This window comes from Puccinia triticina, chromosome 9A, assembly GCF_026914185.1.
Source record: "Puccinia triticina chromosome 9A, complete sequence".
Lineage (NCBI taxonomy): Eukaryota > Fungi > Basidiomycota > Pucciniomycetes > Pucciniales > Pucciniaceae > Puccinia > Puccinia triticina.
The window spans coordinates 3103843-3123728 of NC_070566.1; the positions used below are offsets into that span (position 1 = coordinate 3103843).

At 48.0% G+C, this 19886-nt stretch overlaps 3 protein-coding genes across 3 annotated transcripts in view; 2 read left to right on the forward strand and 1 right to left on the reverse strand.

The window, feature by feature from the left end:
- The window catches only part of PtA15_9A315 (uncharacterized protein), a gene marked incomplete at both ends in the record, with an annotated part of 31187 nt that extends 23033 nt beyond the window's left edge, over positions 1-8154 (forward strand). Inside the window, 2 exons of the mRNA XM_053172512.1 lie at positions 7679-8047; positions 8147-8154. Of these exons, the coding sequence (XP_053023745.1) occupies positions 7679-8047; positions 8147-8154 (377 nt within the window). The remainder of the gene's footprint in view (positions 1-7678; positions 8048-8146) is intronic.
- Position 8155: 1 nt separating this feature from the next.
- PtA15_9A316 (uncharacterized protein) lies at positions 8156-9016 on the forward strand (the record flags this gene model as incomplete). The annotated part of the gene is made up of 1 exon (XM_053172513.1): positions 8156-9016. The coding sequence occupies one exon, from the start codon at positions 8156-8158 to the stop codon at positions 9014-9016; it is 861 nt and encodes a 286-aa protein (XP_053023746.1).
- Positions 9017-17646: 8630 nt separating this feature from the next.
- On the reverse strand, positions 17647-18718 carry PtA15_9A317 (uncharacterized protein; the record flags this gene model as incomplete). The annotated part of the gene is made up of 4 exons (XM_053172514.1): positions 17647-17863; positions 17939-18060; positions 18286-18618; positions 18689-18718. The coding sequence occupies 4 exons, from the start codon at positions 18716-18718 to the stop codon at positions 17647-17649; spliced, it is 702 nt and encodes a 233-aa protein (XP_053023747.1).
- Between the last annotated feature and the right edge of the window lie 1168 nt (positions 18719-19886).

Consider the following 19886-nt stretch of genomic DNA (forward strand, 5'->3'; position numbering starts at 1 on the left):
GAACCTTGTCAAAAGAGGGACCCATTAGTTCCACGAGAAATACGGCACCCCACAGGAGAGAGTAGCTTATTCGGACGAGTAGCTTTGGACGTCTGTCATATCAAAGCTGGACGGTACAAGTACTTGCTGGTAGCACGGGATGATTTGTCTGGATGGGTTGAAGCAGCTCCTCTGGTGAAACTGACAGCCGCAACTATTGGAAAATTTCTCCTTGAAGAATGGGTCTATCGATATGGCGTAATCAAAGCGGTGACGGCAGACAATGGACCGGAATTCAAGAATGAATTCATCAAAGCAGTCGAAAAGATTGGAGCAGTATTTCGGCCTCCTACACCTTATTATCCTGAAGCCAATGGTATGATTTAAAGAGGACACCGACCCATTAAAGACACCCTAATCAAGATGTGTGGCGAATCTGGTGGGAAATGGAGGGAATATCTGCCTTTAGTACTCTTTTCTGACAGAATTTCAACAAAACGCACAACGGGATATTCACCTTACGAGCTGGTGTTTGGCCAGAAAGCGGTTCTCCCGGTTGACTTGGAAATGGACACTTATCTGGGTATTGATTGGACTGAAGTCAGCACCACGGAACAACTCTTGGAGGCAAGGACTATGCAACTGGAATGTCAAGAAGAAATTCTAGGAATAGCTCACGAAAAGTTGATGAAGGTCAGAAATTCATCTGTTTGATACTGGGATCGACAAATGGCAGCAAGACTTTGGAAGCCGTTAGATCCAGGAGAACTAGTTTTGGTCTACAACAAAAGCCTGGAGGATCAGTGGGGAAAATTGTTTGCAAATCGATGGAACGGACCTTTTTGGATCAAGCAACAACTACCCAAGGGTTCCTATATCTTGGAAGAATTGGATGGGACTGAACTCAAGAGGGCTTATGCAGCTTCACATATCAAACGGTTTTACCCTTGAGGACGTGAACTAGCAGACATTCAGGAGGATGAGGATCCATCTCAGCCGGAGTCTGCAGACGGCGAAATGGAGGAAGTATCTGGCAACAGTTTGGATGGTGGATCATCAGATGGCTCTGACTGAGCTGGATTACACCTACCAGGGTTGTTGTTTAAGTTGGGGGAGGAAAAAAGGCCTGCTCCTGACAAAGTCACTCTTTAAATGATTTCAATTGTCAGTTCAGTGGATATCAGGACCAACTTTTCAAACCACAGCAAAAACTCAACATAAAACACCAAAAAAAAAAAAAAAAAAAAAAACCTCACACAGTTTCTATACTGTTCCTTCTTCTCCATTTCTCTTATCTTTTTTCTCTCTCTTTCTCTCTCAGTGGTATGCTTACAGGGAAGGTTGGGGACAACCTGTTTAAGTTGGGGGAGGGGGGTCTGGGATGGATTAATTTCAAAAATGAAAAGAACAAAAGACAAAAATAAAATAAAAAATAACTAATCATCTTAAATTTTAGGGTTCTGGGGGTTTTACAATTTTTTTGAGTTTTTTTTAGGATTATCTATCGATTTTTTTGAGAAAAACACGTTTTACCCCGGGTACTCTGGACAAAAGATCAGTAACAACAAAAAACTAGGAAAGAAACAAACCAGAGGATCAGTATTGTGGGTGTAAGCAGGTGTAAAAAGAGGAGGAAACTCACGAAGGAACTAGTCATTGTAGCCAGCTTGACGCATGGTAGATCGAAATTCTTTAGATACGACCTGGAAAATGTGAACTCGCTGGATTCGACCGTTGACAACCTCGTTGGGAATCTGCTGGCAGTAGGGTACGAAGGCTCGAGCAAAAGTGTGATAGAGCCTAGTATAGGCCTCGGAGTCGATTGCGAAACGAGCACGATGCTCAATAGCTAAGGGACAATGGGGCTCCAGGAGAGCTTGGACTTGGAGGTCGCTTAAGAAGGGGAGATCCTCGATCGGGGGTTGACCAATGATGGAGGGGGTGGAAGCACGAGAAACGCTACTCATGCTGACGTCGTCCGCCAGATCAGTCTTGGTGACGCCGTCGGGATTGGCCTCACCATTGGCATCACCATTGGCATCATCAACGCCGTCGGCATTGGCACCACCTTCAGGATCAACGGCATCAACCTCGATGGGTTGATGACCGTTGGGCTCGTTACCAGTAGGCGCGGGCTGGTTAAGCCAGTAGGGTAAGGTGGTCCACGTATCATCCCACTCAGGGGGTGGAGGGACCTGTTCAGGAAGCGCAGAAAGTAATGAGCGGCCGGGTAAGAAATAGGTGATAGAGTAAGGAGAAGGACGTACACCACCTGACCACTCAATAAGGAGGTCCATCCCATCATCGGCGCGATTGGTCTCGGCAGTAGCTTCCCCGGAGTGAGATGAGCCTGACGCACCCGAACCCTGGGAACAATCCCCGTACTCGGCTGAGGAATGAGACCCGTACTCGGACGAATCTGCGACCGAGTTTTGACAGCTGGTAGCCGGCGAAGTGAGGTTGCTAGGGCAAGGAGCAGCTGGTACCAGCCACTCGTCGCCTATGACAACTCGGTTGGATACTAAGAACTGTGTGGCGAAGATCGGGGGTCAGGAACTCGTATGGAAAAAAGGGAAGAGAAAGATTGACTCACTGGATTGTCGGCTTTGTCGGAAGCGGGTTGATAAACGGGCAAGTTGGGATGCGATCTCTCACCCGGGAGGCGAGGTTGGTATACTGGAGACGCTTGGCCGGGACTGGCTGCATCCGCACCCTGAAAGCGGGGGTGGAGGCCCACCAACCCGGGGGGAACCCGCAACGGGGAGGGCAACGGGGTCCGGAGTTCGGTCGGGGAATCCGGACGATCACTGGACGCGATAATCTGTAGTAACCAAAGAATGGAGTCAGTTCCGGACTGGATAGTTTACAGCGGTCCGGATATACAACTCAGCGAAGCCACTTGGGCCATCGCCGATCCGGCAACGACAAAAGGCCGATGATCCGGAGAAGCCAGGCCATCAGCTGAGCGATTGACTTGGGTTTGAGGTTGGTTGGGGCGGTTGAACGCTTCCAAACGCTGGCGGGACCATTGGAACCAAGAAGGACGAATCACCCCGCCTCTGTACATAGGCCCGTCCATGATAAGGATAGGGTTGTGTACAGAGGAACCCGGCTAGGAACAAAACGACCAACGGGGGTCAGCGATGCCAAAGACAAACTACTAAGTATAACAAACAGAACAAAACACACTCGAGCTGAAGCGCTAGCAGAAGCCCCGCGAGCTTGTAATGGGTAAGGGGACGGGGAAAAGTAGGTACGATAGTAGGGTCTGTTGGACATGGTAGCAAACAAAAGGGATAAGTCTAGAACTCAGTACTGGGGAGGAGTGAGGTGGATGATGAGGTTGGAGGAGGGGGGGGAACCTTTTTTATACTCACCTTGGATCCTGTGAGGACTCATAGGGACTTAAAGGCCCGTAGTCCTTTTGCCCCATACGCGGGCTCTGAACGGAGGCCACGAACCGTTTGTAACTAAAAGTGGCATCGTCCGACTTGACCGAATAGGAACCCCAGATAAAGTCAAGCCTGACGGCGTGTGGGGCCATCTCCCTCTCCAGAACCATACGTACATGAACCCACGGCCCGGTCTTGAGAAGCAGGTTGCTGGAGGAAACGGGGAAAAAGCGGCCAATTAGTCTTACCGTCTTAGGGCCGGCCGCTATGAGATCGCCGGCTGGAAATCAACCTTGCCGGCGAAGGCAGCCCAATCAGAATCCCCAAAGACCTGTCAGATTTGGTGGTGCAAGTGGTGCAGGTAATAAATCTGACAGCTGCATCAGCTAACGTAACGGCCACTCAGCTATCGAGGAAGAACACGAACGCACTCACTTCGAAAAGGAAACCTGCTCACCAGCAGGGTTCAGTCTAGTTATCGGCTTGGGTGGGGCCAGACCTCGACGGCGCCAGCGGTCGGCCATCGGCGACGGTGACGTATTGGAGGGTTGCAGAAGATTGGCAAAGCTGAGTATGGGTCTTGAACCCCAAACCCATACGCCCTTGAAGGCCTGAATAAGCCATACCCCCCGAAGGGGGTACGACCAACACACATACACACTTGAGACCCAAATGCGGGGCTGGGATAGCTGCTGGGCGGGTCCGACCAACACTAAGTACCCGGGCCCAAAGCCCGATCAGTCAACCACCAAAGGCGGGTACGAGTCCCCGATCACTACTCGACACCTGAGGCCCGCGGCCTCGACAGCGCGCACCCTAAGGCGCTGGAGCAGCAGCTGCGGCCGCCACCATAGCACAAGCAGCACCGTAGCACAGCTGCGCAACTGCGGACTGCGGACTGTGCGCAGCACTTCAACTCTCAAACAGACCTCAAAAATTTCTCTTCAAGAAAAGTCAGAAGGACGACAAAAGTTGAATTTTTGACCAAAATTCACCCCACCCAGCCTCTCTGACACAGTACCCAGAAGACATCCAACGGCCAAATTCCCAAGGATTCCTCATGTCACCCAGTAAAAGCTCAACCCTCAAGCTTCCAGAAGTCAAGATACGGCACTTTTCCGGTGAAATTGTCTGGGGACAGACAATAAGTTGGGGGAGGATGTGGTAGACGGAAAAGTGAAAAATCAAAAGTTTTTTCTCATACATATATTTACTCACAATACGCCTCAAGATACCATCAAACAGACCTCAGAAATGGATTCTACGGCTAATTTTACCCCTAGTCACCACTGGAAGCATCACCTGAACCCCGCTGGATTGGAACCTACACTTCTTTGGACACTGGACACCCATCACACGTTCAACATACCCAGTCACCAACCTGTCACAAGCCTCAAGTCAAGGATCACAGCATTATGCTTATACACATCACAGGATACAAACATACATCTCCCCATCAGACTACAGTCATTACATACTATCAAGTACTCTTCTATTTTCCATATTATGATGTCATCACACACTGACTCTGCAGTCTCAGAATTCATTTATGCACCCCCTGCATCCACCTGTCAGCTCATGCAGTCTACTGTCACTTTACGCAGCCTTCATGCGGCCCTACTGGATTCTTATGACATCATTTATGTACCCCTGACACATCATGACATCATTTGTATCTACTCTCACCAGCTAAAATCCCTCACCCTGTTGTCTAGATTAGCTGAAACCCTAACCCACAAGCCCTCTGGGGCTCCACTTCTGCCTATATAAGGAGCTCTCTCCTCCCCAGTTGTCAGCTCCTCAGTTCATTACTCACCAATTACAGTCACCCCAACATTTACATTCACAGTCTTACATATACTTAACAACCTACATACATAACAACCCTTACATTAACAATAACAACAAATTATTCAGTGTCATCAACAAGCTCATCTTGAACCAACCAACCCTATCACTTCATTAAAACTTGCCAAGCTTACCTTGGTGGGTCTTGTTATCTGATAGTATAGAAGGGCAGAGTTTGCACCTCCATCATCCCCTTCTCCATTCAGCAAAAGGTTCTCAGGAACACTTTTGAGTCTTACAGCGGAGTTATCTTCCTTATGCGGCAAAGCTTTATTTTACTGTTTAATTTTGCGGAGCTAGATTATTTTACGTGCTTTACTTTATTTATCCCACTCAGAGCCCTACAACGCGGCGGAGCTGTGGAGTGGAGTTTCTGCAGATCACCCGACTTTACCTGGGAATCATCTTGGAGCGGCAGGGTCCTGAGATTTCTACGCAGTGACCACTTTTGTTCATCACACCGGGTATACCTGCGGTCTGCCCTGCAGGTATAGGGCTCCGGGACGCCTCTTTGCCTGGACCAACGGTGAAACAGATACTATACAATACAGTATCTTCAGATACTTGTGTATTGTATCTGTTGAAAAATACAAAATTGTAAATACAAATGTATTGTATCTGCCTGAAGATACAATACCATAGTATTGTATCAATAAATTATTAAAACTTGATTTTCTTGTTTTTGGACACTGTGGACTGTATACAGAAAAACTATCAAAAAACATAAAAATACAGTATCTTGTATTGGGCTGTATTTGCAACAAGATACCAAAGTTTGAATACATTTGTATAGTATTGGTCTTTGAATACAATACAAATAGATAGTATTGGGTGCAAAACAGATACAGATACCTGTATTGTATTTGTTTCACCGTTGCCTGGACCTTACCCGGCCTAGGGGTGGGTACAATCCATGGGCAGCCTCAGAAATACCCGCGGGTATATTGGGTATTAGGAAGGCCATGTTCAGGTGCACTGTGGCTACCAATTTGCACCCACGTGGAGGAAGTGAGCAAAAAAAATGCACATATCAAAAGCACAAAGGTCCCTCAGCCCGGACTGGGGCCTCATGGCTCATGGGCGCAAAGTGGGTGCAGTAGCTCTGGGCCTTTACAGGCCTTACCCGCGGGAATTGGGAACGGGTTGCGGGTATACTTGCAGGCATACCCGTAGCCTGGCTGCCCCGCAGGTACCCTGTTCCTGTTCCCAATACCCGCGGGTAAGGATTGGGCTGCTTGATTTTGGTACCCAAGTGACAGGTATACCCGCAGGACGGGCGCCGGGCTAGCTCAAAGTGGTTGGGTACCCCGCGGGATCCAGCCCTAGTCAGAACTTAAGCAGTCAGGTACACAGCCCCCCCAAAAGAAATTTTGAAGGGCAGCAGCTCTGGCTAACACCCAGCCATCATGCCGATGGCGGGCACAGGCCATTGAGCAGAGTTACGCACTCCGTGATGGCCGACCAGCACAGATTAGCAGTCATCAAGGGGATCATGTACTCCTCTCAATGGCCACTCTGTTCCAGAAGGGAGTGCTCACTCCTCTCAACAACCGGAGCAATCAGGTCACCAAGGGGAGTATGTAGTATGTACTCTTGAGAGGAGTATGTAGTATGTACTCTTGAGAGGAGTACGTAGTATGTACTCTTGAGAGGAGTACGTAGTATGTACTCTTGAGAGGAGTACGTAGTATGTACTCTTGAGAGGAGTACGTACTATGTACTCCTCTCAAGAATGACTGGAACATTTCTGCTTACCGGTCATTAAGGGAAGTATGTCTCTTGATGACTGGAGCAAACTGGTCATTGAGGGGAGTATGTTGAACTGCTATTGATAACCGGAATGGGGGTGCCACACCTTTTTCAGCTTTGCCCTGTGGTGTATTGGATTGGTTTCACTGTTGGTACAGAACTCGTTGGACACTACGTCTCAGGTCTGCCCGACGACCGCTTGGGGTCTTAGCTGTTACTTTCTGCAGTAAATGTATTGTGTTGGTTTCACCGTTGCTAGCTAGCATTGTTTTTGAGTGCCGACCTATTTGTTGATGAGAGACGGGAAGTTGTGCCATGTGGATTGTATTATGCATGTGCGCCTGTCCTACTGTACATAATACACCCAATGTAGGCTGTCATGGAAGCTTCCAGAAGGCTGTAGTGATGCTGTGCACTGTATATATACATAATCCTAAATCCATACTCCACCCAGCTGGGGCTTGTCCCAAGACAGATACATAGGCCACCCTCAAGCAACCCTACCTTTCATCCCAGCCCAGCTTCCCCCTCCATAGAGAACCCATTTCCCATTCCCCCAGCCATCCAGTTGCTCTCTGCCTGTAGGTCAAGCTTGCTACATATCCTTTTCCCTCTTGAGTTCTCTTCATTCAAGTGATAGCATTGCTCCACCCCCCCTCTCCAAGCCAGTCCAAGCTGCTGTCTGTCTGTCTGCATGTCTACATTGCAAGGTGAGCCTGGTGTTGCTTGTGGGCTCTCCGCTGGCTGGGATGGACTGACTGAGCTTCTACCCGCTGTCGTGCTGCCTGATTCCAGACCGACAGCCGCTCGTACCCTCCTCCGTCCCGATGATGGCCCATCCTGCCATCCGAACCCCTGCCCTGGTGAGCATCCTTCTGTTCCCCGCATCACTCTCTTCCGGGGGACCCATCCGAGTCCTCCATCCCCACTCACTCATCTAGTCTCCTTGCCCCACCCGGCCACCGCCCCCGAAACTGCAACATCCATCGGTCTTGCAGAGCACCGACTCCAGAGGCGAAAGCTCAACCCGCCGACTACGAACTCGCGCCCCCAGGAACAGCGTCCTCTCTCAAGTCTCGGTCAGTAAGGCTGCCACAAACCTAGCGAAAGCTGGATCTCAAGAAGCCTTCGAAGTAACATTAACCAAGGAGATCCGGCGGTTGTTTCCCAATGAACAGTTCGATGAGATGGAGTACTTCACTCCGCCCAGGGACGGGCCCCGCAGCGACAGGAGGCCAAACCAATCACCCTCCAAGGCCATGTCAGCCGACACCCCGGAAGAGAACTCGATGTCCATCGATCCGGTCCTTCCCCCCATCAGCAAGTCAGTGCGCCGCCTCAAGATCTCGCGCCACCATCGCATACCTACCCCTCCCCCGATACCATCGCCAAAGCTGCCCTACCTACGAGCGGAGAAGTTCCCAGCCTGGTTGCTCGGCGATGCGATGGCCAAATCGTCCCCCAAATACATGGCCCAGAGGGACCAAGACGCCCCGCCGCCCAGCCCATTCTCCAGCCAGCCCCAAAACATGCAGACCAGCCCCGTCCGGCGATCCACAAGCTCCTTCCTGGGCACCAGTCCCCTCAAGCACCATCACTTCCACAACTCGCTCAGCCGCCGATCCTCCAACACCCATCTCGACTTCAAGCGCCCCTCGCTCGGCCGCTCGGTCTCCCCCGACGAAGCGCTCGACAGACGCCGGGAGCGGTTCTGGGAGCTCTACGAATACGACTCCACCTCGCCCCACCTCCAGCCCCGGTACTTCGACAAGCCGCTGCCGACGAACGAGCAGTGGGCCGACCTGGACATCCAGAACATCGGCATCATCCCCGAGCCCCAGCCCCGCCCGCCCCTCCCCCATCTCGTCGAGGTCTTCCAACCCACCCCCATCGAACCCGTCGATCCCATCCCCTCCCCCGACACCCTCGCGCAGATCCAGCTCAACTCCCAATCGCTCCAGAACAATGCCGCACAACTCCAGCAGAGGATGGCGATCCCCTTCGGCTTCAACTTTCTGCCTCCCGACTACTCGGGCCACAAGGAGTAACCCGCCTCTTCAGGCCACAAGAAGTCATCCACCACTGCAGGCCACAAGAAGTAAAGATGCCTTCTTTTTTCCACACGAGCACCTCTCACGCTCTTAGCTGTGCACTACACACACACACACACACATGTGTATAACTTGATACAAACACTGGATGCTATTTGGTCATGCTTACGCTTCTCTCTTTGCTTGCCACTACCATTGCCCTACTGTCTTGATAGTTCCAGCTACTAAGTTATTCAACACCTGGCCCACTCCTCTTCGCCGCTTTTCCTTTCTTCCCGATGATGCTGTCGCCATGAAACCACTGACGACTCGTTGCTCATGAACCTCGTTTTTATGTAATAAACCAGATAATATAACCTTTTCAACTACATATATATATTCATCCGCTCCGTGTTTTTCTCCGTTGCAGTTAGACAGCTCTGCTGACGTGGTCTGTCCAGTTTACAACTCACCATATGCAAGGCCTCATCGCGGTTGGTGTGCTCCCAGCATATGTACTGACACTGTCCACGGACTCAAACAATCACACATAACCATGTTTGTCTAGCCCCTTAAGCTACGGTGCCTTGCCAGCTTTACAGCACTTCAACTCACATCTCTTGCGGTACATTGACTGTATCAGATGTTGTTAAAAGATTTGTGCATGCAATAGCCTGGTTGATGTTGGCCCTCAGCAACACTGCAACAATTACAATGCATGTATTGTATAGGCTATACATTGTATTGTATTTTCATGCAGATACATTCAATTATGATAAATATGTTTTGTATTGGTTTCACCAAACAATTCCAATGATACATATGTACAGTTTTTGGAGAAAATTATGATACAGATACATTTATTTTGATATTTTTCCAATACAATACAGTCACATGTATTGTACTTGTTGCACCATTGCCCTCAGCTAGCAGAATGTTCATTACAATCAACTGTGCTTAACAAACTCATGAAAGTCTGATTCCCACAGCCATGTTAGGGTTTTTTAAGCTTCCTATTTTATCCATCAGCAACATCTTTTGCAATTGGGGACATGCAAATATGTGAACTGGGCTAATTAGGGCTGTCAAAGTTGAAACATAACGGTGTGTCATGAAAACATACAGTTGCAAGGGGCATATTACTGCAAACTTAACACAAGTCCCTCCCTGTGCTTGCGGGGCGCAAGCACCCTCCCGCTTGCGGGAGGGACTTGTGCCTAATGTCCAACATTTGGCCTGAGGCTGCCCAGCCAAATGGCCAACAAATCCTTCTAATCCACATATCACTGCATACCCCTCGGATTTCTTCACAGCCTCCAGTACCATTAGAATCAGCTCCTTGTTGCACACGTTACCATGTATCCTCATCCCTTGGAAGTAATTGTGATGTAAAAAAACTGCCTTGGGAGGTCTGGTGAGCCCAAATTGTGAGAACCTGTCCAATCTTGACCAGCAAGTGGCCCGATGGGTCCATCACATTGCTCAGAAACAGCCCTGGCAAAATGTTTGCTGAGAATACTTGAAAAAATATGTACAAGATAGCTGAGATCAAGGGCTACAACATGGTCAACTGGGATTTGGAGTAAAACCGTAGAGCTAATCATAAAATAAATGTAAATACAAAATTGCTCATTTTCTTCAAAAAACCTTGTCAGCCTCAGGCCAAGAATCCGACTTTAGTCCTAAGCCTCTCCTTTGGAGATGCTTTGCGCCTCCTTGGAGAGGCTTAGTTAAGCTCAATATTAATGTACAGCCTTGCCCGCAAAATCAGATCTGAGACGCAGGCCGAATTAAGCCCATGCATATGGGATTAATACAACATGTAAATGATAGTTTTGGGCCTATTGGAGGCTGTAGATTCTAGTTCTATCCGGGCCAAGGTTTCTGACCAGTCAGTTTTTTTTTTGGCCCCTGCATTACAAACCCCCTGCTTAGTACATGCCATAAACCCATAATTATGGCTTTATAAGCTGTAATTCCATGACTATGGATCCCATAAACCCATAGCCATGGGGTCCAAGCACTCATCAGCCCATGGCTACAGAGTCCGAGTGCCCTCTTCACCTCTCAGCACCCTTCACACAATGTGAACATTGGAGAGGTAACAAGCTTGATGGTGTGAGGCAACAGCGTTCACAGATCAATCATCAGGGGATGGGTTGTCCAACCTGTAGCTAACCCCACTCTTGCCGCCACTGTTTCTCTTGGCAAAGTTGGTGCTGTTCTTGTCCGGTGTGGTAGACGGAAAAGTGAAAAATCAAAAGTTTTTTCTCATACATATATTTACTCACAATACACCTCACGATACCATTGAACAGACCTCAGAAATGGATTCTACGGCCAATTTTACCCCTAGTCACCACTGGAAGCATCACCTGAACCCCGCTGGATTGGAACCTACACTTCTTTGGACACTGGACACCCATCACACGTTCAACGTACCTAGTCACCAACCTGTCACAAGCAAGGATCACAGCATTATGCTTATACCCATCACAGGATACAAACATACATCTCCCCATCAGACTACAGTCATTATGTATTATCAAGTACTCTTCTATTTCCATATTATGATGTCATCACACACTGACTCTGCAGCCTCAGACTTCACTTATGCACCCCCCCCCCCATCCACCTGTCAACTCATCCAGTCTACTGTCACTTTACGCAGCCTTCATGCAGCCCTACTGCATTCTTCTGACATCATTTATGTACCCTTGACATATTATGACATCATTTGTATCTACTCCCACCAGCTAAAATCCCTCACACTATTGTCTAGATTAGTTGAAACCCTAACCCACAAGCCCTCTGGGGCTCCACTTTTGTCTATATAAGGAGTTCTCTCCTCCCCAGTTGTCAGCTCCTCATCTCAGTATTCCCCAGTTATTTACATACCACCCTTTACACTTACCATCACCACCACACATCACTACAACCCTTATATTTGCAAATAACTACTGAACTCACTCTCAAATCTCACATACCTGTCATTGAACAACTTCATCTGGAACTAGACCAGACCTATCAATTATTAAAACTTGCCAAGCTTAGCTTGGTGGGTCTTGTTATCTGATAGCAGAAGGGCAGAGTTTTGCACCTCCATCATCCCCTTCACCATTCAGCAAAAGGGTTTCACAACCACTTTTGAGTCTTACACCGGGTACATATTGTGTCTTTGCCAGGGTTCTGTTTGATCCACACGCGGCCATTGCCGGCTGCTTCTCCTCGGTACTCAAGACCATCCCAGAGGTCGTTCATTCAGAAAACCAGTGTCAGATCCTGCCAAATTAGGCTAAACCCAGTGTCAGATCCTGCCAAATTAGGCTGAATCTCCTGTTTTCTTCCTCCCAGATCCCAAAATTCCAAACCAGGGACCCCTGGGGGCTTACTCTGTACAGTAATATGCCCCTTGCAACTGTATCACTTTATTTGCAGGGAGTGTCAAAAGCTGCCAAATTTTTCCAGGCAAAAAATGTATTTATGATGGTCTAACTTTGAGGAACCCAAATTTTGCTCAACAACAACCTGACAGGCCAAACCAGTTAATTTTCAATAAGAGGTTGAATGTCACATGCACTCCTTTCCAACAACCTGTCAAATAGGATATGCAAGCATATATCCTCCCCTCTGGATGACCAAACAAACCTGGTAGTTGGGAGGGATGTAGTATGTACTCAATGAATAGTTCAGCAGTTAATCAGTTTTATTGTCAAACAAACAGACAAAGCAGTTGTCAAAGGAGTGTATTGTATTCCTTAGCATGAACAGTGAAACTGGTCTTGGGTCATGATAAAGAGGGTGTCTGCACCTTGATGGCCATCTGAATTTGAATCCCTTGAATGACCAGTCAACCCGGTCATCAACATGGTACATACACCTATATTCAGGGTGTAAATGGGTTGGGCTTGGGCCTGAAAACAGGGCCCATTAATCCAACCCAACCTTTACTTTGGGTCAGGTTGGGTCAGGGTGTATTTTAGAATATGCTGCCCAAACCCAAACCCAAATTGGGACCTGTTGGGCTGGGGCTGGGTTGCCTTGGGTGTGGGTAAAACTAAGATTTTGGAGCCAATTGAACAGTGGGGCTATTGGCGAGCCAATGTGGTGGCATGCTTGGCGCCTCCTGGACCCTACATGGGAGATCTTGCCTCTGGGGCGCCCACCATACAAGACCCACAGGCGCAAAGGGAATCTCTCCACCTCAAGGGCCAGTTTGGGCTGTTGAGGAGAGAAACTTCTCTCCCCAATATTTGAGAAGGGAGTCTCCTCTTCTGGACAAACAGTATTTATACCCTTGAGAATGGCTTGCACATGTACTAGTTTTTTGAGTAGAGGGCCAACAAATGGTATGTGTACTGATGTTGATGATTGCATTGGTCAATGGCTTGGGGTTGGCCAAGCAAGAATTGGGCATGTGCCCAGTCCCACCAGCTGTGCAGCCTGCCCAATCAATTACCCTGGGCACACAGCAAATCCCCAGTGACAATCAGCTGTGTGGTACTTGGGCATATTCCCAGATACTCTTGATGCTCTTGGTTTGGTTTGCTTCCCAAATGCCGCCTGTAGTCTATTCCATGAGGTGAGGGCGCAGGGGTGACAACAAGGCACCCTAGGGGCGTACTTTAGTGCTCCCCAGATGGGTTTTGTGCATTGAATAGCTGGTACACCCATGGAGTGAACAGTGCCACACTAAGTTTTTGGGCTGACCCAATGAGAGAATAGGCTTCCCAAACCCAACCTCAAAACATTTTGGAGTGGGGTTGGGTCAGGTTTGAATTGTCCAAATTCACTCAAAATGTGCCCAAAAACAACCCAACACCCAAGAGTTATTTGGTTGGATCCAGTTCTAGGGTATATTTTCAAGCATGAAACTAGAAGGAATATTTTGCAAGCAGTTGACATGCAGAAAATCTGAGGAAGCTTGGGGTTCCACTCAAGCCTTTATCAAAGCAAGCTTCAATCCACAGTCACTGCTGCTGTGTGCTTGGCTGGAGCTAGAACAGCAGTTGCATACAATTTTCTTGCATTTCAACTGGTTGTAGTTGTGTGCCTTTTTCTTGAAATGTGAGTATCTTTGAAGTAAAATTGAGACAGAATAATCATGGAGAAAAACAGCAGATCAAAGAGATTGGGGCTTCTTTTTATATTTATAAAAGATTAAAGCCAGTGAAGAACCCTAGATTATTTTGGGTGGTATTTGTATCTGGGTGGAAATTTATGGCAAGGCTCTCATCTTACGCAGGACTGTGTGAAAGTTTCTTGTTTTGCTGGGTCAAGTACACTCTTATGCGCTCCTCATCACCCTCATAATTTTCAAATCATGTACAATGAATAAAACTGTGTGTGGTTTTGTATTTACATTCTATAACTTGTACTAGTACATGTTTCTGTGATGACAAAGAGCACCAAAAAATCCCTCAAGAAATATTTGTGTATTCAAAGGTCCAAGAAAGTGTATAAAAACCCATTGTGTAACATGGTACCTGCTTTGAGACAAGGGAAACAGATGCTGGACCCAGGGCTTACATAGAATACAGAAGGGAAAATTCCCTGGCACATAAAAAAAGGAGATCTCCAGCAGTATATGGGGCCATTCATCCCTGCTCTCCAATCACAGTTATTTGTTTTCAACTGACAGCCCTTATCGTAATCATCTTCATAGCAGTTTTTCAAGCATAAAGTCCTGTTTTAAAAAAAATTCTGCCTTCCATATGTTAATCTCACCTCTATTTATTTCTGCCATCCCAACTGAATTAAGTAAAGCCATATCACAGGAAAATGGCTTCTGTTCATTTAAATTGAATGTACCTGCAACTGAAAAAAATCCTGTGGAGAATCTCTGTTCCTCTGCCTTGCTGAAGATTCCCTCAGAGGAGCAAAACATAGCTGAAATCATCTGTTCCCTTCAAGAACATGCATCTTCCCCAGTTTTTGATGAAGATTTTGGTTCATATTCTGGCAATGGTGGAGTGATGTTGACACAAGATTACATTCCCCACAGTAAATCCTCAACAACATCCTTGAAGTTGGAGGAAAAGAATTTTAATTGGACCTTCAAACAAAGACCCAAAATACCAAAGCAAGAAACTAATCCTGTTAGCTATGCCTTGGCTGGTTCTCTCAGGTGCCAAAAATCTAGTCTCACATTAAAACCAAAACCAAAAAGCATCTTCCTAGCCAAAGGAGTAAAGGAAGAAGTTGATGAGGAGCTCTTTCCCAAGAAGAAAAAAACCAGGAGAGAAAGCTGGCCAAAATGTGAAAGCATACTTGCCAAAGCAGAAATACCAAAACATGAGGGAAACTTGAATAGTTCTGGAATGGAAACAAGCATGACCTCAGGAACACTTTTCAAAGTATATGATTGGAGCTTCCTAAAAGCAGACCCAAAAAGCACAATTGAAGATGGTCAGTGTCAAAAGTTTCTTGAGTTTCTTAATAAATCTAAGGGTGAAAGAAATTTGCAACAGTTCTTTTTCATTGAAAGAGAAAAACCAGAGGAATTTTTATTTACATATACATCAGGCAGACACCAATTTATGACAAACCAATTCAAAAAACAAGATATTTGGGGTAGTTTACTTGATACTTTGTTGAGGATCTCTGACAGTAAAATAACTCTTGAGAAAAATTCAATTTTCTCAGAAGATCTGATGGGAACAATGAAGAGTCAACTTCAATCAAAATTTAATCAATCAATAGACCCAGCAACAAAACCAGGGATTGATTCCATAATTAAATTTATCAGCCGGGTTACTAAAACAACTCATCTACTTATTATAATCTATCTCTCATTATTCAAAGAGCATACAGGAGAATTGTTGACATTGAATGAATCCAACAAAATCTTGAAGTTCATAATTAAATTCTGGCAAGAAATTGAAGCAGGTGTAATGGGATCAGATGAGAAAGAATGGATCAAGAAAGCTTCAAAGGTGCTGAAAGTTGAAAAGACTCCTAACCCTACAGCCCATGCGAATTTGGTTACAAAGAGAATATCAAACTACCTTTTTTCTACTAATCTTCTTGGCTATTGGATTGAAAGAAATAGAAAAGGTTTGAAGACTCACTGGAATAAAGAAAAGGAAAATGCTACAATTGTTGAGGTGATCAATAAGATCATCTTCTTTTCTAATTATCAAGCCATCTCTGATAAAATCATGCCAAAAAATCAACGCAAAAGAAAGATTGATGCATGCAACTCCATACAGGGAAAATAGCAATTAGAATTCAGTCCATGAAATTTTAGACTTGGATTGGCTTTTCATCCTAGTTCTCATGGGCACATGAATTCATCAGTTTATCAAAACCAGAATCCCCCTAAGTTTCAGTTAAAAAAAATAAAAATATTGCATTTATTTCCAATATTTTCAAAGCTGTTAATCAATCTGATGATCCATTTTTCCCACTGGAAAACATAAAAATTCATTTAATCTAAAATCTATCACAGTAAAATCTTTGTCTCATATTCAGGTTTCCCTTTCCATTTCTACTTAATGAACTATAATGCAAGAGGATTGGAAAAAAGACTCCCAAAAATTGGGAAACAGCTGCCAAAAGTTTGTTTACGTCCCGCAGACCCGCCACCAACTCCTCCCCACCAACCACCAGGATCCCTTTTTGGGTTACAGGTATATTGGGAGCTTTCAATTAAATTGGGTGGACATTTGGGAAGTGTCCAACTAACTGTTTCCAGGTTTTTTGTTTTTTTTGAAAAAAATATATTTCCCCTTGAGAGTTTTCCAGTGTGATTTGGGAGGGGTCAAGCCCTTCCCCCTGAATAACATATTTACCATAGAGTAACGTAACACATCATGGTGTAGTGTAGTGTAGCACAATGCTGTACCAGACACAATATGATAGTGTATTGCCTATTTATCTGTATTGTTTTGGCTTATCCAATACATGATTTTTGCCAACCATGTATTGCATTGGTCTAGCCAATACATGGTTTTGGTGAGAGATGTGTTGTATGGGGGGGCCAATCCCAGAAATATGTCTCCAATACATTGTGTATCAGGGGATATTGGAGCGCTGACACACAGAAAGAATTTTTTTTCTGTGTATTGTATCAAAAAACCAATACAATGCAGATACACTGCAGGCAAAAGTCAAGCAATGGCTAGCAGCTGACATGCAGGTTTCTGCTGTTCTAGCTCCACCAGTACACACAAAAGCTTTTTCTGCACAGTCACTCTGCATTGAAGGTTGGTTTACAGTAAGCCTTGACAAAGGCTTGTGTAATACCACAAGCTTGTTTGGAGTTCTTGCATGTCAACTACTGGCAGTTGCTTGCTCTCAGAGCATCTCCCTTGTTCTTTCATTTTTTCAAAATGTGGTTTGGGTTTTGAAAAATAAAAATAAAATATGAGCAGAGCAGAGTCATGCTCGTGCATCTTGTGGGGTAGCGCCACTGGCCTCAAGTACCTTTGTGTAGCTTTTGTTGAGCAAAAGATGATAGAGGGTGAATAGCAGACTTCTCCTGCCTCCTGTCTTGCAAGGTTGGGTGTAAGTTCCTCCTTCGAAGTCGCGCGCCTGCAATTGAGGGACTTTAAAAGTTTGTGAGTACCCAGTGTATGCATATATATAAGAGAGAAAAAAGAAACCCCAATCGGACAAGGCGACACAACAGAATAAAGGGAGAAAGATCAGCCCAGCAAGCGAGGATCGAGCTGGATGTCCATCGGGAGCAGAGTGACGCGGGGGCCCTGATGAAGGTCCAGCCTGACGGCCGAGTGGGCAGACACATCAGCAGCACAAGTGGCGGCGGCGGTTGTGGGGGATGGAGGAGAGGGGGGCACGGCGGGGCCGAAGGTCTCGAAGATGTTGAAGTGGCCGGTGGACTGCTGCGGAGGCGCCGGCGATCTCGACGCCACGCGGTCCGCAGCAGCCAGCCGAGGCTCCTCCTCCTCCTCCTCCTCGCCCCCCGCTGCCCTGCACGGCGGCTCCCAGGCTCCGACCCGGGGCGAAGGACTATCCACAGACCCGGCCGCAGACGCAGCGACGGCCGCGAGCCCAAGAATAAACGGGTCAATCGCCGTCCACTCGTCCGGCCCTTCGTACTTCCTCCCTACACACACAAGTCAGCCCTCTTTCTGCGGGCACGGGGAGAGACGCCGACGCTTACGCTTGCGCCGGCCCGAGTCGGCCGGCGACGAGCCCCTCTCCGAGACGAGCTCGACGCCCGGATGGACGGCCGACATGTGGCGCTCGAGGTCGTGTTTGCGAGAGGAGGAGCGGGCGCATGTCGGGCATTGGTGCTATAAACCCCAGGTGAAGGACCGTACATTTGTCGCAGAGCCCTCAACAGCAGCAAGATGATCGCGGATGTCGCGGTGGGTAGCCTCGTGGGCCCTGCAGTTATTCCTGCGGACAAATACCCGGCCGCACGTCCCGCAGGCCCACTTCTTGTCGACCTTGAAGATGGGTTCGCGGGCGGGGTTGTGGGCGGAGATCTGCGGGAGCGAGATGCGTTCGATGGTCTGGGACACGCCGCGGATCGAGCCTGAGGCCAGGATGGCGGTGGCCGGCACTGTGCCCGTCGTCGATGGCGTCGAGGTCGGCGTCGATGGGAGCATCAGCTGGTCGGGCGGGGCCGGCTGGGCCAGCTCCGGCGGCGGCTGCTCGAGCACTGGGTGGGAGAGAATGTCAGGCAAGTGTGTGTTGCGTTTTGAGGATGGTGGGACTGACTGAGGATCCGGACCTCGTTTCTGGTGTCATTGGCCTGTGCGATGGAGAGCTGGAGGGAGTTGGTCTCGTCGTTGCCGGAGGGGTGGGCGTCGGGGCGGTCGGAGGGGCGCTGGACGGCGTGTCGGGGATGGACGGAATGGAGGCGGCGCTCGAGGTCGTGTCTGCGGGTGAAAGCGCGCTCGCAGAGGCGGCACTGGAACTGGGCGCGCTCCTTGAGGTTGAGATGGGTGCGTTCGTGGGTGGAGCAGTTGAGCCGGCGGGTGAACTGGCGGCCGCAGAGCCGGCAGGCCCAGTTCTTTCCTGCGCGAAACGGGGTGAGCGAGTGAAGGACTTCCCGTCGATCTGGAAATCCAGATCTGAGCCGCCAGATTTCAGATTTCGCAGGGAGATCTTGGTCCCCGAAGTATAAGATGCCAGGGGCAAATGGGTACTGGACGATACAGCCCCGTCGCAGTTAGCTATCGGCACTAGCGGGTCCCGGTCTCCAATCTCGGTGAAGAAAGAGATTGAAGCCGGGGCGCGGGATCGTCCAGGCTAAGTACACGCTACAAGCCCTAACGGGGGAAACGGTCCCCGGTACACTAACTAGGTTTCTGGCTAACTACATGATTATGGACTAAAGAGGGTTTTGTGATCTTGCCTATGCCGTCCTACTCTAACACCCCCTCCCGAGATCACAAAACCTACCCGCCAACACCGAGTTGATTCAATGCCCCGAGCATTTTTGAGGGTCCAAGTCTTTTCGTCAAGACATCCGCCAATTGATCATGAGTACTGGTCCACGCTACCTTAATCTTGTTTTCCCGTATTAAATCATTCACAAAATAAAAGGCCCGCCTGAGGTACTTGGTTTTCTTTTTTGAAGTGTTGTCTGTTGCAATAAGGATGGCCGCTTTGTTGTTGCAGTGCATCGCCACTTGCGGCTGAAAACCAATCTCCTCAAAGATGTTGAGTAGGTGGGCCAGTTGTTGGGATCCCTCCAATAGCGCCAGGTATTCCACCGCACATGTTGACATCGCCACCACTGTCTGTCTATTTGAACCCCATGCAATGCTGTTTCCGTCATGGGTCAGCAGGTATCCAGTTGTGGATCTTTCATGCTCGCCTCCCCAATTCGCGTCCGTCCAGAGATGAAGTCCTCCCGATCCTGCCTTGTACACCAGTGCCTTCCCCATTGTCCTCGCCAAATAACCAATAA